At 39.3% G+C, this 15,830-nt stretch overlaps 1 protein-coding gene across 4 annotated transcripts in view; it reads right to left on the bottom strand.

Moving 5' to 3' along the window:
* chchd3a (coiled-coil-helix-coiled-coil-helix domain containing 3a) overlaps window positions 1–15,830 on the bottom strand; it is an 84,802-nt gene that overhangs the window by 46,539 nt on the left and 22,433 nt on the right. For all 4 annotated transcript variants that reach the window (XM_011491134.4, XM_011491133.4, XM_011491132.4 and 1 more), the window contains one exon: window positions 11,908–12,088. In XM_011491134.4, coding sequence (XP_011489436.1) covers window positions 11,908–12,088 — 181 coding nt within the window. The remainder of the gene's footprint in view (window positions 1–11,907; window positions 12,089–15,830) is intronic.

Consider the following 15,830-nt stretch of genomic DNA (forward strand, 5'->3'; position numbering starts at 1 on the left):
AAAGGTACTGTGGCCCTGAAGTGTAAACTACACCAAAGTCACAGTTATTATAGATCACAATGACAATAAAAAAAAAAGCAAAACAAATAGTAAAAGTAATACATTATATTTTACAGATCAAAACAGAATTCCAGAAACCAAAATAATTCCAAAAAAAATGAAACAAAGTAAAAATGAAACATTTCCAGAAATTGAAATGAAATGTTAAAAAACACAATAAGAAACGGGAAAAGGTAGATACTACGGGATACAGCTGATTGGACGATGATGTTTGACTTTTTTTCATATGTGTCTTTAATGTACACATACTAATAAAAGCTTTATGATTAGTACGGAGCATATTCAGTATCGATTCATGCCAAAAAACCTTCAGCTGAAATGATGGACAAATATCATTTAATCAGCAATGTCCCATGGTTCCTACTAGGGGTGTAGGGACAAAACGATTCGGTGATATATCACAATTTTTCATTCGGCAAAATTTGCATCATCAGGACAATATTTATTTAACTCATATTTGAGCATCCTTCAGCGTCCGACTCGTTTTCCACTTAAACCCCCGACCGCTAGTTGGCTTCACTGCACACTGACCCTCTTTGAGCAGCTCTACACCGCACAAAACAGCGAGATCTTGCAAGAACCAGCTTGTGTTACATGCTAAATGTTCAGTCAGCCTCACAGTTTTAGTTGTTTTGAGACGTGTACTACTTTGTTTTTGCTTGGGATGGGTCCGTTGTTGCTGCCAGTATCATACAAAAACACGGATTGCTGCGTTTTAAAAGTGTTAACTTCAACGTGAGAGAAAATAGAACTGTGGTTCTGCAGTGCAGACCGTCATGTAAATAAAGCACCTTAGCCACAATAAAGCGTTCTCCTTCACCCTGTCCTGCTGCCTCATCATACTTAAATTTTTCTGGAAAAATGTGCGTGTTTTTTCTCTCCTTTATTTTTGAAGCACCATTTAGGCTCCTAAAGTGTTTTGAAGTATCAGAGAAGCTACATTTAGCAATGCCACAAATAAACAGCACTTTATTTCCTTAACCATACTTGTAGAACCTTATTGTTAAGGCACATTCATTCTATGTTTGCTTTTCTTATACTGAAACAAATTTTGTTGTGGAAATCAGACATAGCTGGTTGTTCATTTAAGAACAAATTTATCTTAATTTACCAAAATAAAATCCCTATGCATTTGCTTGGGTAAAGGCAACTTGTATATGAGATACAGTTGCAGTTCTTTACGTTGTGATGAATAAATAAAATACTTTTATTACAATTCAATTACAATGAAAGGCATATTAACATTCACTAGTTTTTGCCAAGTCATACTCCTAAAAAAAGAAAAATTGAAACTTGTTCCGGTACAATATCACAATACATGTCATACTTTTTTTTTCTAATTTTGTAAAACAAATTTGTAAAAAAATTAACATTTTGGAAAACAAAAGTAATTTTGAGAATTCAAATGTTAAAAAATAAAACAAAAGAAGGATGTTGAAATACTCTAGCTGTGATGCATATATGTAGTTCAGTGTTTCAAAATTCTAAGCAATTTTAATGCTTAAATGTTTAAAAGGGATGAGTAAACATTTGTAGCCAGATTTTACCCACAAATGTCAACATGTGACAGTAAATTGTCCTTGACATCAAGCCAGCTTAGAAATTGTACTTCTACGCTCTCTCACACTGTTTATCCCTTGTGCTATCCAAGGCATTTAACATTGGGAGTGGGGTCATCTGGACCCCACAAGACAGTGCGCTGAACCTTTTTTTCTTCAATGATTTGTGATGTTCACTGGTGATTAGTGATCTTCCCCCTTATCCACCTTTGTCCTGGTAGGGATAACATGTCAATGTAAGGGTGGGGTCATCTGGACACCATAAGATAGCACACGGGTTATTGGGAGGATTTTACTTTTGCAAAGCAATACTTTACAAGGGTAGTCAAATAGCAAATAGGTTAAAAAGTTGAAAGAAAAAAGCCAAAATCCATCTAAAGGAAATAATTGAATGTAAAAGTGATATAGTACCTCTTTTGACCAAAGTGTGTCATGGACATGTTAGAGTGACCTCAGGAAACTGGGGAGAGTAGTAAAAAGAAAGAAAAAAAGAAAAAAGGCAGACTAAAAGCAATCAGATATAAAGAAAAAATGACAGAAGAACAGCCTAACCATAAAGGGTCTATAATATTGATCCCTTAAAGCTCTATCAGACACCAGATTATATGCCTACTACAGCAACCCATAAACTCTCCCTTAAGCTCTTATTCGATCTCTGTATTGACTGTGCTCAGCAATCAGAGCAGCTTATACCTTCTAATTACAAATGTTCATGTGCTTGACAAACGAGGTGAATTTCATTTAATTGAGCTGAGATGATTTGGTACATCATGGAAAAGGTCGTTCCATCAACCTTAAAATGAGGGGAAAATTATCCAGACACTCAAATGTTCATAACTCATGGATAAAGATTCACACCAATGCATCAGAAAGAGACAAACAAAAGATAGAAACACAAAGAGTTTTAGTGGTTTATCAATGAAAAGTTTGCTACAAGAAGCTGACTGCTTTGAGTTTTGAGACATAGTGAAATGAAATTCAATAGTAGACATCCTGATTACGATTTTGGCTCTAAAAAAGGCCAAAACTTAATTTTTCCTTAAGAAGGCCTCTAACTTGACATTTACCTAGTCGATCCAGTTTGCAGAGGGTTTTCAGGAGTAAATGGAACATTTTATCTCACTTTAAACACTAAAAAATATTGAAATGTAAAGCAAAAAGGTCAAAACTTGCTGGTTCGAGCTTTGAAGAAGTCGACACAAACTTAAAGGTGATATTTTTTTTTTAATTCAAATACACAAACAACCAGACAGAAGTTTTAAGACTGACCTTAAAAGACCAGCAGCATTTTTATGTGCAGCTTCAAAGGTTGCTGAAGGCCACAGGTCAGCCTGGAGGCTACAAGGAATAGCTTCAGCTCACAGATGAAAATGTTCCTGAGTTCCTGAAAAGGCTGCCCCTTGCATCTCTATATAAAATTAAATTAAAGAAAACCTTTAACTGTAACACTTCTCCTAAAAGACGCTGAAGGGGAAAACGCATCACTTCACGGGGTTTCCACTCTTGCAATCACTTTCATCACAGCCCTCCTTTTCGGTCTGAACTTCGTTCCAAATGAGGGATTCCTCATTCACTTGCCCTGTGGCTAGGAATCACGTCACCGCCTCTCTCCAACTCTTGTCTCAACAAAATGATTCATTTTTCTATTACAGCAATGATCGTGTGAAATGAGCTATATAATCAATAGCATAGGTTTGTAAACAGCGGCTACACTCCAGGGAAAATGTGTTTTCTTTTGTAAACAGTAAACTGCTTGTGTGTATGGAAAAGCTTATCTGACAATTTTTAGAAGGGTAATTTAGTGAAAATAAAGACACAAGCTGCCAAATAAAAGGACATTTTTTATGGCAGCAGCAGGAAGAACAGCCATGGATTTGGACATAGATGACTACAAACATTTACTTATTGTCCCAGACTCACAATTAACTGCAAAGGTCCTCTGAGTTTAGATTTTTACGTTGATGTATAAATACTAGAAAACTATAATTTCCTGTGTCTGTGCACAGCTTTCTGGCAGCGGAACATGATAATGCTAAAGTCTTTTATTGAATTACTAGTAGAAGTAAAGCTCATGGCAACACAGAGCTAATGTTTATCAGTGTGCCATTCACACACAACAGAACTTTTCACTTGTGAAGAGAGGAATGCGTCTCCATGAAGGCAGAATCTCATCAAATAAAAACCTCCTACCTTAGTTTGCAAGGTTATACCAAGAATCGTGTCAAGTCTATTCAATAATAAAACATGATTAATTCGAAATTTGCCCTGAAAATTGCAGATAAGGAAACCGTGGTGCAAAAGTATGGAGGTTTTTTGAGTCATAATTCGAAGTATTACGTACAATATGTTGCCATATAATTTGTACCATTAAAAAATATTTAATTGACAATTCAATCGTAATTTGACCATGAAATTTGAAAATGCAACAGACAATTTTAAAAATTAAAATATTAAAGAAAAACAAAATTAATTTGATTTTACAATGTCAGGGGTTTTGATATCATAGTTCAAATGACAATACATTTTGCAATTTATAATTCAATATGTAACTTGACCATTCACTTTGAAAATGCATTTTGCAATTTACTATACATTTTAATACATGGTTTGCTTAAAATGAATATGAAAGTAACTTAAAATCTATTGTAGGCCTGCACAATATACCGCAAATTTATCGTTATCGCAATATACAGCTCTGCAATAGGCATATCGCAAAAGACTGCGAATATCGCAATAAATTGTAAACCCAAAATGTGTTAAAACAATCTTATGGCAGCTTGACGCATTTAACGAATCAAATAAATCCCTTTTTGCTTTGACCAATCAGATGGACGCCTTCCCATTGTTTACCAATCAGATGGAGGCCTATTATGTTGGATGTTTGTCACCTATGTCGATGAGGGTCATTTGGAGTGTAATTTTAAACTGTTGCAATGAAATGGGAATGATGTTTTTGGCATTTTCTATTTTTTTTATATACCACAAATTATATCGTTATCGCAATATTAATCTCTAATATCGCATATCGCAAGTTTTCCTCATATCGTGCAGCCCTAATCTATTGCATTGTAAAAATGCTGTTTTTGTGTCAAAATTCAAAGGAAATTCCAAACCAGTGCCCCGTCAACGTAATGCATTATCATTTGCATAGCATCGCACTTTGTGTCAAATTTCATATTAAAAGGCAAATTGTCCGACTCTTATCAGGGCGGGGCCTGTTGCCTTCATAAATTTGCTAAATCCCGCTTCCTACTTGAGATCTGTCTATGGAACAGAGTGTAAATCCTAACGCATAGGATGGAAGAGCTCCGAACACGTATGTTAAAGAAACCAAACATTTTTCTTGTCTCCTAAGCGTGAGATCATGAGGATGCATTTTAAGCATACTGCAGAACAGGGGTGTCAAACTCATTTTGGCTTGGGGGCCACATTCAATGACATAGTACACAGTAACATAAAAGCAAAAAACAGCTTTGTTTTTTTTAAATCGGCAGCCTAATCACTTATTATTACACGTTCATTCACAGAGACCAATGGATCTCAAATAAAATGCATTTAACTTGAAAAATTTGGTTTATTCAATTTTATACAGACTGAATATTTTACATCTGACACTGAAGCAATCCCAATAATAAACTCAAGAGGGGCTACGGAAAAAAATGAAACACCTGTCTAAAATGTAAATGTGCAAATCATTAAAAAATGTAACTAAATTAAAATTGCAAACATTTGTGAACATAAGAATTTGGAGTTAACCTCCCTTTTGCTCCTGAAACTTCACCCCGCCATCAATATCAGGATTCATATCCTGTGCAGAAACACATTTACTGTCATTCAAGTGTGCCAAACACAATACAATGTCCAAGAATCTTTTCCTGGTTGGCTGCCTGAATTTTGTAGTAACACCTGCCTTTATTCCTGACCTTTAATTGGCGCCATCAGTGACCAGACTGCAGTAACTAGAGAGCTGACTGTGTCATCAGCTTCTGTTGTGTCCATCAACTCAAGAAACTCTCCTGTGACGGTCTCTGCAACAGCAATACTAAATATGCACAGCTGTATACATCTGTGATGTTGGTGCTTTCACTAACAGCGACCGAAAATGCAATAAATGACTGGATTCCTTCAAGTCCAAGTTGCCCAAGTTGGCAAAGGTCGACTGCTTTTTGGGCACAAGACTTCTGCAGCCTACAGCATTTTTCAATAAGTTCACCATCCGAAAATGGTTTGGATGTTTGCTCCAACTTTTTTGCAATAAGGTGTCTCTCGCTGCTCCATAATCGACGTCACTGACGGCTGCAGTAAATGCAGACGGTTGTTTATCAGTCCAGCTAATATTTGGTAAATCTTCTCTTTTCTTAATTCCAAATGGTGAAACTTTTCTTTATGGTGAGTCTCATAGTGGTGCTGAATGTTATATTCGTTGAGCACTGTGACCTGTTGATGATATACCAAGCATGCAGGTTTTGCATTCAGCTCCGTGAACAAATAAAACTGTTAATTTTTTCCTGGAAAGCTCAGCACTTCACTTCAACCTGTTTTCCTTTTGGAAAACATCTTGGTTATTAGAGGGTCACTACTGATCATTCTTATGGAGCCAGTTTAGCTCGTGCTGGTTTGCGGCGCCTTCCGTCCGTGAAACCCGGGTTCGACTCCGGGCTGCTCCCTGTTCCTTTCTCTACCTCTGCCGGTTCCAAGCCCGGTTTGAGAAGGTTGCGTCAGGAAGGGCATCCGGCGTAAAACATTGCCAAATTTACCATGCGACTCGTTCGCTGTGGCGACCCCTGATGGGAGAAGCCGAAAGTGGAAGAAGACTACTGATCATTCTTATAGCAATGTAACAGCGGTGAAGCTCGCAGGGAACCGAACTGCATCTTACGCAGACGCAGAGCTGTAAGGTTTCGCTTTTGGCACATGCAGATGTATGCTGTTTCACCTGTTTTGCTTTTCCTTTGCTCCCCCTAGTGGTAGAATTGCGCATTACGGTTATTTCTTTAAAAAAATCATACCTCGCCACAGGAATGGACTAGAAATGCGCTTGTTTTTTTAAACATCCTTGTAATTTTTACTCTTCATGACTGGGCCGGATTGAACAATCTGGCCAGCCGGATACGGCCCATGGGCCGCATGTTTGACACCCCTGCTGTAGAAGGATATTTATACAGTATGTCCAGAATTTATCTAACTAGATCTAAACAGATACATACATACGCATACATATTTATACAGCATAACAAAATCTTGAATCATAAAACTTAGACTTGGATGCTAACAACTAGACGCTAACTTTAGCCGCGTCGGTCCACTGTCCACTGACCACTGTCTTAAAGGACACAGCAGCCCTAAAGATGTGCACCAAAACTTATTAAAACCCTGCAGTGCGCAGGAGGTTGCGCAAAAGAAAAATCTGTACCTGCGTCTCACATACTTCATCCTTTTTCTTCTTACATATTGTTTAAGGGTTCACTACGACCTGACAACCGCAGGATGCCGTTAAAAAATGTGCATGAACAGTTTTATGCTGCAAATAAAAACAAAACAAGAATGCAGAAAACATCAATCCCAATGCATGCAATGAAATAATTAAATAATCCCCGCACAATAAAATACACAAAAACAAACACAAGTAAAAGAGAAATGACTAAAGAAAAAAAAAGTTCAAGAAGAGAGAAACCAGAAGGTGCCGTTTGACCTGTCCTATTGGCCGGGGTGTCAGTATAGACACAAACACCCCAGCCAAGGGTGAGAAAACACTCGTAAACAGTCTACTTTGGCTAAAAGACATTAAACAAATAAATACGTGTTAAAATTTTATACAAAATATAACAGCAAAAATTTCTAGATAAAACAAATATGTATGTGATAAAATATCATAAAATATAAGACTAAAAATTCTAGATGGTAAATGGTGTATACTTATATAGCGCTTTCTAGCTTCTTTCGAAGGCCCAAAGCGCTTTACAGTCACAGTCCCATTCACCCTTTCACACACACATTCACACCCTGATGACGGCTCCGCTACTGAACACAGGCGCCAACCTCCCATCAGAGGCAAGGTGGGGTTCAGTGTCTTGCCCAAGGACACTTCGACACATGGGCGTACAAGGCGGGAATCGAACCTGTAATCGTAGGTCGACCGCCCTACCGCTGCACCACGGCCGACCGAGAGATAAAACAACTAAAATGATAAAATGATGTAATAAAACATATAAAGACTGAAGAGTAAAAAAGATATGACATGAAATCTAATTAAAAGCCGATTTAAAAAGTTGTGTCTTTAATTCTTTTTAAAAACCTCGACTGAATGAGGCCCTCACATCCTCACGTAGTCATTGAATTGGTTGACAGATAAAATTGGACCCTATCCCTCTCAGCTTCAGAACCGATTACCAAGACTTCAATTTTTTCTTGGTTGAGATGCAAAAAGTTCTCTCCCATCCACATTTTAATATCTAAAATACAATTTAAAGACTATACATGGGTCCAGTGTCGTCACGGGACAAAGCTACATACAGTGGAGTGTTATCAGCATAGCTATGACAGTTAATGCTGTGTCTCCTGATGACATCACCAAGCAGAAGCATGTAAAGATTAAAAAGTGTGGGACCCAGGATGGAGCCTTGAGACACCCCACATGTCAGTTTGTGCCTTCCAGATGAAAAGTCATTTAAATTAACAATAAAATCTCTATCTGTGAGGTAAGATTTAAACCAATTAAAAGCTGTCCCAGTAATTCCAACCATGTCGTGAAGTCTGTTTAAAAGGATAGAGTAGTCAACTGTGTCGAAGGCTGCACTCAGGTCCAGTAAGACTAAAACAGATACTTTCTTCATGTCAGCATTGGACCTGAGATCATTTAAGACCCGGACAAGGGCCATCTCTGTTGAGTGATGAGATCTAAAACCAGACTGAAACTTTTCTAAAATGTTATTTTCATTAATAAAATCATTCAGTTGAGTAAAAACAAGCTTTTCTTAAATTTTACTCAAAAATGACAGGTTGGATACCGGCCGGTAGTTATTTCAATTGGACACATCTAAACCACTCTTCTTCAGAATGGGTCTCACCAAAGCAGTCTTTAGGGATGCAGGAAAGACTCCAGTCTGAAGAGAGCAGTTCAAGATGTTTAGTAGCTCTTCCTCACAGGATGTCAAAACTGACTTAAAAAGTGAGGTGGGGATGAGATCAAGAGAACAGGTTTTTGTTTTCATTCAGGACATCACTTGTCAGAGTGCTGCAGCGTCAATCAAGACAAAACTGTCGAGCAGTTTCTCACTGATAGGAGGACGTACAATGGAAAGGTCAACAGGGGGTTGTTGATCCCTCCCCTGTAAGATAGATGATCTAATGTCATCTATCTTAATGGTAAAGTGGACTGCAAACTCCTCACAGGTATTACTGCTAAAGGTGGAGGGCGGGCCAGAGATTGGGTTTATTATTTTGTCAATTGTGGCAAAGAGGATTTTTTGGCTTTGACTGATTTTCTGCGATGAACTTTGAGAAATAGTCTTGCCTTGCCTTTTTAACGGAGTTATTGTAATGTATTAGTGTGTTTTTAAACATTTGGTGATGTATTGTGAGTTTTGTTTTCCGCCGTTCTGCCCTTATTGTCAGTCTTTTAAGTTTAGCAATTAAAAAATTGAGATATTAAGACCGTCAGGTCGATAAAAACAGGGGCGGTTCCAAAAAAGATTAAAATTATCAATTAGACCAAACCTGAACTTGCAAGAGGCGGACTGCAGCCAGGTGTCCAGGGAGAGGATCCTGCTGAATCTAGTGGATCCTCGAGAGAGAGTGTGGGGATTGGTCCAGAAATGAAGACAGTTTTCCCAGTGTTTTTTAAAAAGAGAAAGAGGTCCAGAAAATCCAGTTTTGTTACCTATGACTGCTGCAGTGTGGCGTCATTAGTCCCAACGTGGACAATAATCGTAGTCCTTCACTTTGGCTCCCGGAAAACATCTGGTAACTACGTTAAAGTATCTTATATTCATGGTGATGGAGTCTCCGATGATCAAGGCTATTGGGGTGAAGAGTGGTAGAGGTGGGGGGGAGTGGGACTCCACAGGTGTGGTAGCAGAACCATCCCGCTCCTCCGCTGCTGTTCTTGGGGCTGCTCCTGTGGCGGGGGAGCCATTTCGGGGCCGCTCGGATTGTGGTGGATCGCGGCAGACGCACCGTTCAGTCAAAGTGTCCCGGAGTAGTTTTATCCTCCTGTTAGAAGTTGCTTCTCTGCGCACCGGGCGCAGGGTCTGAGCCGCTTCTGGGGTTCGCTTCCTCGCTTGGGCCCCAGTGAAGGAAACGGCGGCAGATCGGCCAGTGTGGTTGCCATTTACAGTTGTGGGGGAGCTTTTCGCTCGGCCGGACAACCGTGCCGATGTGGCGGGAGATGGACCTTGTCTGCTGCTGCCCCCCAGCCCCCCCCCCCCCCCCTTCCACGGCCGCGTCTTTGTTTCCCAGCGAGTTTTACTAGTTCATCCTTAAGCTTAGTGACAGTTTCATTCATTTGGTCACAACAGCAGTTTTGACAAGCTGTAGAAACGGCCATGAGATGTGCAACAGTCCGTTGAGGGCCTGACGCTGTGTCACTGCTACATCTTTATATATTTATATGAGCCACCTGCATTCCCATACAGATTTGCCCATTTTTTGCCCACAGACAGCCCATATCCACTCGTAAAGGTAGTTATATCTAAGACATAATGTGGTCAGGCAGTGTGCAAAGTTGGCAAATGGCTCAAGTTGGGTTTTGTTTAAAAAATGTTTCCATTCCAACACCAATACAAGCAGTTTATACCAGCATTGTGTTTTTAGTGATATGTTTTTAATCAAATTGACAACAGCTTTAAAAATATTTATAACATTAAGTTCCCCCTTTTTGATAAGATAAAATAAGAAACCAAGATATGGGTTTTTGAACAATAAAAGCTTCTGTCAACTCTTAAACTGAAAGGAGCTTTTGCTAATGCTTTGAATGAATTGTATTTCCATCTCTACTGGCTTATATTCAACCTTTCAATGATATTGGCTTTTTGGTTGAGAACAGAATTGGGTTTAGATCTCTTTGGCCTTTCATAAAATGTGAAAAACACATCTGACATCAAATCCAAACACAAGCAAACACACTTGTTCGCTGCTTTTATCAATAATTTGCTTTTCCTTTTAGCTCCTGACATCATCATCTATATTTGACAGCCATCCACTACCAACTTTAGATTTTTACACAAACTATTGTGCATAGTGGCTGGCTCCCACAAACTGTTTGGTCTCACAACCTAGAAATTATATTTAGAAAAAAAATTCAATGTCAAAAAGTAGTGAATTTTTTGTAGTTAAAAGAAAATACTAAATTCTGATTCCCAGTTCTTATCATTACTGAACTTTCAGTAACAGATTGTAACCTTTACGTATATCAATATCAGATACACAGTAGATATTCAATGTACACCGGGCTAGATCAGAAGATCTCTGTTCGACTCTAGGAGTGGAGAAAGAGACCGACACTGAGTTGCGTTTGTTGGTACCATGTAATTGAAAAAAAACAAAAGGAAAAAAAACAATTGCAATCACCGACACATAGAATGGCCGTACAATATTTACAGGAAAAAATAATTCACACTTGTAAATAATACTTTTTCCTCCTCCAAGAAAGTTCAGTTTCTCACGATTCGACTCAATAGTTCATTGCAAGAGTTCAGAGTCCGTTACAACGGCCAAGTGTCCAACAGAGGGTAATCCTGAGTGAAGGATAGGGATTGTAAGAGTGAAAATTGTGAATGGCCGCGTAACTGAATCAAAAGAGAACTGAAGGGAAGGAAAAGAGGGTGGCTGAAGAAGCCTCCTACCAGCCCGACCAGAGCAGGTGGAGTTCATAGGGTGCTCTGGACTAATTGCCCAGAGTTCCGGTTTGGTTCTAGGTCCTGGGCTGTAGCTCACCATCAAGAGTAATCACCTGACCAGTTCTGTTCTTCTAAGTTCGTGGGTCACTCGTCTCCGGACAATCGGCGCCAGCAGTTGGCTTCTCCAGCTAAACACCCGAGCCTTCCTCACACGTTTCTCCCGGCAACCTACCCACAGCTGTTTTTAAAGGGTTCCGATTGCACGGCCGAGTCACATGGCCGCGTGACGCACCGACGCACGTAGGGTGACGATGTCATCACGTACGAGATGCGAAAGGAGACTAAACGCAGTATCTCACCCGGGTTACAAGATACCCACCTTTAAATAGGTTTTGAGTAGCAGTTCACCTAACAAAAACTGTATATTGGTCTTGTTTTGGAAAGGTACTTACAAAGAGTTGAGCACGAAGCTTCTCATCCTCTGTGGCGATCCTCTCTCTAATAATAGTCTGGTGGAGGTTTTCTCTAACTGCAGCCCGCTCTGCAGAGAGAATCTTGGAAACTTCATCTCGAAATTGGGACTGAGCCTCAACTTGTGCTTTCGCTGAAAGTCTGGCTTTTTCAGCCTCATACCTATAACATAACAAAGATAAAAATATGTCAACACTTTCATGCAGACTAAAATCTCAAGATGATATTTGAGCTCAATAACAAAGGATGTAAATAAAAAATGTTTAAAAAGGCCTGCACGATAATTTTTTTACTGTAGTAAAAAGTGATATAAAGTTCCAGAAGTTACAACAAAATGCAAAAAGGACAGGGAACAATGTACCTTAAAATAATCTCTTGGTATAGAATACAGGTCAATAGCAGGTGAGTCAGTCGACTCTATAGAAATCCAACTCAAATTCAATCACACTTTAACTTTTTTAGGAAAGTAGCATGCTACTGATGGCTACACATCTCTGAACCATTGACAGTATATGATAACTGGAACATTCTTGCTCTGATAACTGTTCTCATGCAAATTTTATTTCTGTTTTCCTTTATTGCAAGTTATAAAGTGGTCAATCAGATGCCTTAATAAATGCCTGCTGTTTTCATGTTGAATTTTCGAATTGTTTGATTGTCAGGTTCACCCGAGTCCGTTTTCAGGTGGTAGGAGTGTGGACTTCCAACAAGCTCACTCCTGTTTGGTGAAAGTGGTTGCCAAAGAAAAAATTAACTCAGACCAACTCGGACCAATTACTGCTTATGGAGATTGTCTGGCTTCAACATGGAAGTGTCCTTATTACAAATAAATGGCGACATAATCAAGTTCGTGCATCAAGCCATATTCTACGTGTGACGTCGCAATCACTTGGTCCAGTTCTCATATACAGTCATTGGTTGAAACCCCCTTTTTCAGAATCAGAATCACTTTATTTGCCAAGTACAGCGCATGTACAGGGAATTTGTCTTTGGTTACTTGTGCTCTCGTGCAAACTAGCAAGGTAAAAGGATAAATAATAAAAAGATAAATAATAAAAAGAAGGTAGATGTAAGGTAGCTGTATGAATAAATAAACATAACTAAATAAAGAAATGGATTAAAATAAAAAAGTCAAAAATGCAGCAGCAGTAATTCCAGTTTGACAGTTTGTGATTGTATAATGTCCTTGAGTAGTCCGGTGTCAGGAGTTCATAAGAGTGACAGCTCGGGGGAAGAAGCTGTCTTTGTGGCGAGTGGTTTTGGTTCGCATTGTTCGCATTTTCCTCCTAAAAGATCTGAAACAGCAAAATGTTTGCTTTTAACTTAAACTTTCTGTTAACCATGCCATGAACAAGAGGAGTGAGAAAGAAAAACCCTCCAAAGTAGGAGGGCAAAAGACTGAGCTTTTTGGATGAACCTGGGAAAGAAAAAAACATTTTTAATGTTTCAGATCTTGAAACAAGTTCTAGAATATTAAGGTTCAAAACTGGGTATAAAATTGAAGAGGCAAAAAAGACAATGTAAAACTTTTTTAAATAATCCTGGGCTGCTTTAATTCACACCTGTTTGTAAAATTACTGTCACTTTGAAGCATAGAAACACGACAATCACCTGTGATATTGATTTACATATTCTTTATGTACTTCACATCTCTTATAATGTCCCTTCTATAATAATACATATTGTCATATGAGAGTAACATCACAGTCAAGGTCAATTCAAAGCAAGAATACCCTTAAAACCTGAAGTATTTAATGTCAGATCAATTTATTTTAGTAGCAAATAATCACATCCGAGAGTCATTTCACAGTCATTATCTAACATCACCACAAAATAGGAATTACTGTGGTGTAGACAAAGCCAGTACACTCTCTGCAGACAGGACCACCGTTTGAACCCTGTCACCGAGTTCTCATTGTTGCCTAGCAACTAACTCCCTTTGCAGTGACAGTGTGCTTGATTGAATAAGAAGGAACATCCCTGAAACCCCTGAAAGTCTTCCTCTGGTTGAAATCAAACAATGTGGCAAGGTACACCAAACATGAAACAGGCAGCGTGAGTGTCAGAGTGAGTCATGGCCCACTGACAGAAGATGAGGATGTTAATAAGCATCAGTCATTGAAAGATTCAAGCAGAGGATTCAAACAGAACGGGGAACATAAATTGGTAATGCACTAGCGAGAAAAGCAAAATCATATTCTATTCAATCACATAAAATAAAAAAAAATGTTTGTTTAGATCTTTGTGATCAAGGCTATAGCTGATAATATGTTTAATTTAAACGTTATACTTATATGGTGCTTTATTACGTTCTTTGAAGGCCCAAAGTGCCTTCTAGTCCCATTCACCCACGCACAGACACATTCCCACTCTGCTGCCGAACACAGACGCCAACCTATAGCCACCAAGAGGAATGTGGGGTTCAGTGTCTTGCCCAAAAACACTTTGGCACATGGGGGGGGGGGGGGGGGGGGGCAAGGTGGGAATCAAACCTGCAACTTTCTGATTAAAGGTTGAACACTACCTCTGCACCATGGCCCCCCTATAAAGCTTCATTCATTTATTTGCTTAGGTCTTATTAAAGCTATAACATATTTACAGCCAACAAAGGTATGTGCGCCTCCTCATGGCAGCTTCTCAAAATGTGTTTTTATTTGCCAGTTTTGACATTTTAACAGTTATTGTTAAGGTAAAGTAAAAAATAAAGTTCTTAATGTGAACAGGCACTGAATTTTACGGAAAAAAAACTTGATTAGTTTGTTTTCCAAAGAGAAGATGATTAAGGAAGAACAAGTGAGGGTGCTGAAGGTGTAACAATGAAAAAAATAATTGAAATTTGCTTGATTGGCCCAAAAGCATAGACTGATTTGACATCTGCATTGAGTGACCCTTCTACTCAAACATTCCAAACAGGAAATGCACTCTGGCTCCACGAAGGAAAAGTCCCATAGACGTCTACTGAAACATAACCAGCTATTACTTAGTCATAATACTTGTCAGAAGAACCATTCCTTTAGTTTAACTTATACAAGTCATGAACTGACCAATTAGATGTTTTAGTAAAAGCATGTGGTCTCCCATTGAACAATCAAAATGATGGATTCTCCTGAGCCGCCTTGCAAGTGGTAGGGGTGTGAACTTCCAGCAAGCTCACTCTTTATTGGCAAGTGGTTGCCCTATTGATGATGACTCAGACAGACTTGGACCAATCCCGGCTTACTGACCGATCCGGCTCCAACATGGCAACTTTGTTAGAGCTGGAAGAAAGTCATTTTCCATGTGTGGTGTCACACTCACCCGGTCCAGTTATCATTTAAAGTCAAAATGCAAATGAGTTCATGCAGTCTACTGACAGTTTACCTGTTAGCGGTATGGCGTTTCATCTCTGCCATAAAGTGAAAGGCCGTAAAGACAACTGAGCGGGCGTATTCAGGAACTGAGTGAGCAAACCACCTTACAACTACGCAGGCCCAATTCCAACTGAGCATATCCGGCGAGGGAGCGGGCCGGGGCTTTCATTTTTCAGAGTGGGGGGGGGGGGGGTGTTAACAGGTGGCTCTTGAACTGCATGCGGTTCTCTGCCTTTTGTCATAGTTTCTATATACAAAGGAGAATTGACTGCGCAGGATCATCGCTCACTTAGGATTACAGGCCTGCAGTTCTAAAATACGGGGTCGCTCAGTTAGAATTGCGCCTGCGTGGTTGAAAGGCTCGCTCACTCAGTTCCTGAATACGCCCGCTCAGTTGTCTATACGCCCTTTCACTTTATGGCAGAGATGAAACACCATATAGCAGGCGATGATGCATGTAAAGTCTTGAGCTGCTTCTAAGCGACAGTCCAAACCCAGATTTATTCTCTGAAGATTTATAACCGTTTCGCTGCTACACTTTCTTTCTTCTTCAT

Source organism: Oryzias latipes, chromosome 23, assembly GCF_053564925.1.
Source record: "Oryzias latipes strain Hd-rR chromosome 23, Olatipes_Hd-rR_3.1".
Taxonomy (NCBI): Eukaryota; Metazoa; Chordata; class Actinopteri; order Beloniformes; family Adrianichthyidae; genus Oryzias; species Oryzias latipes.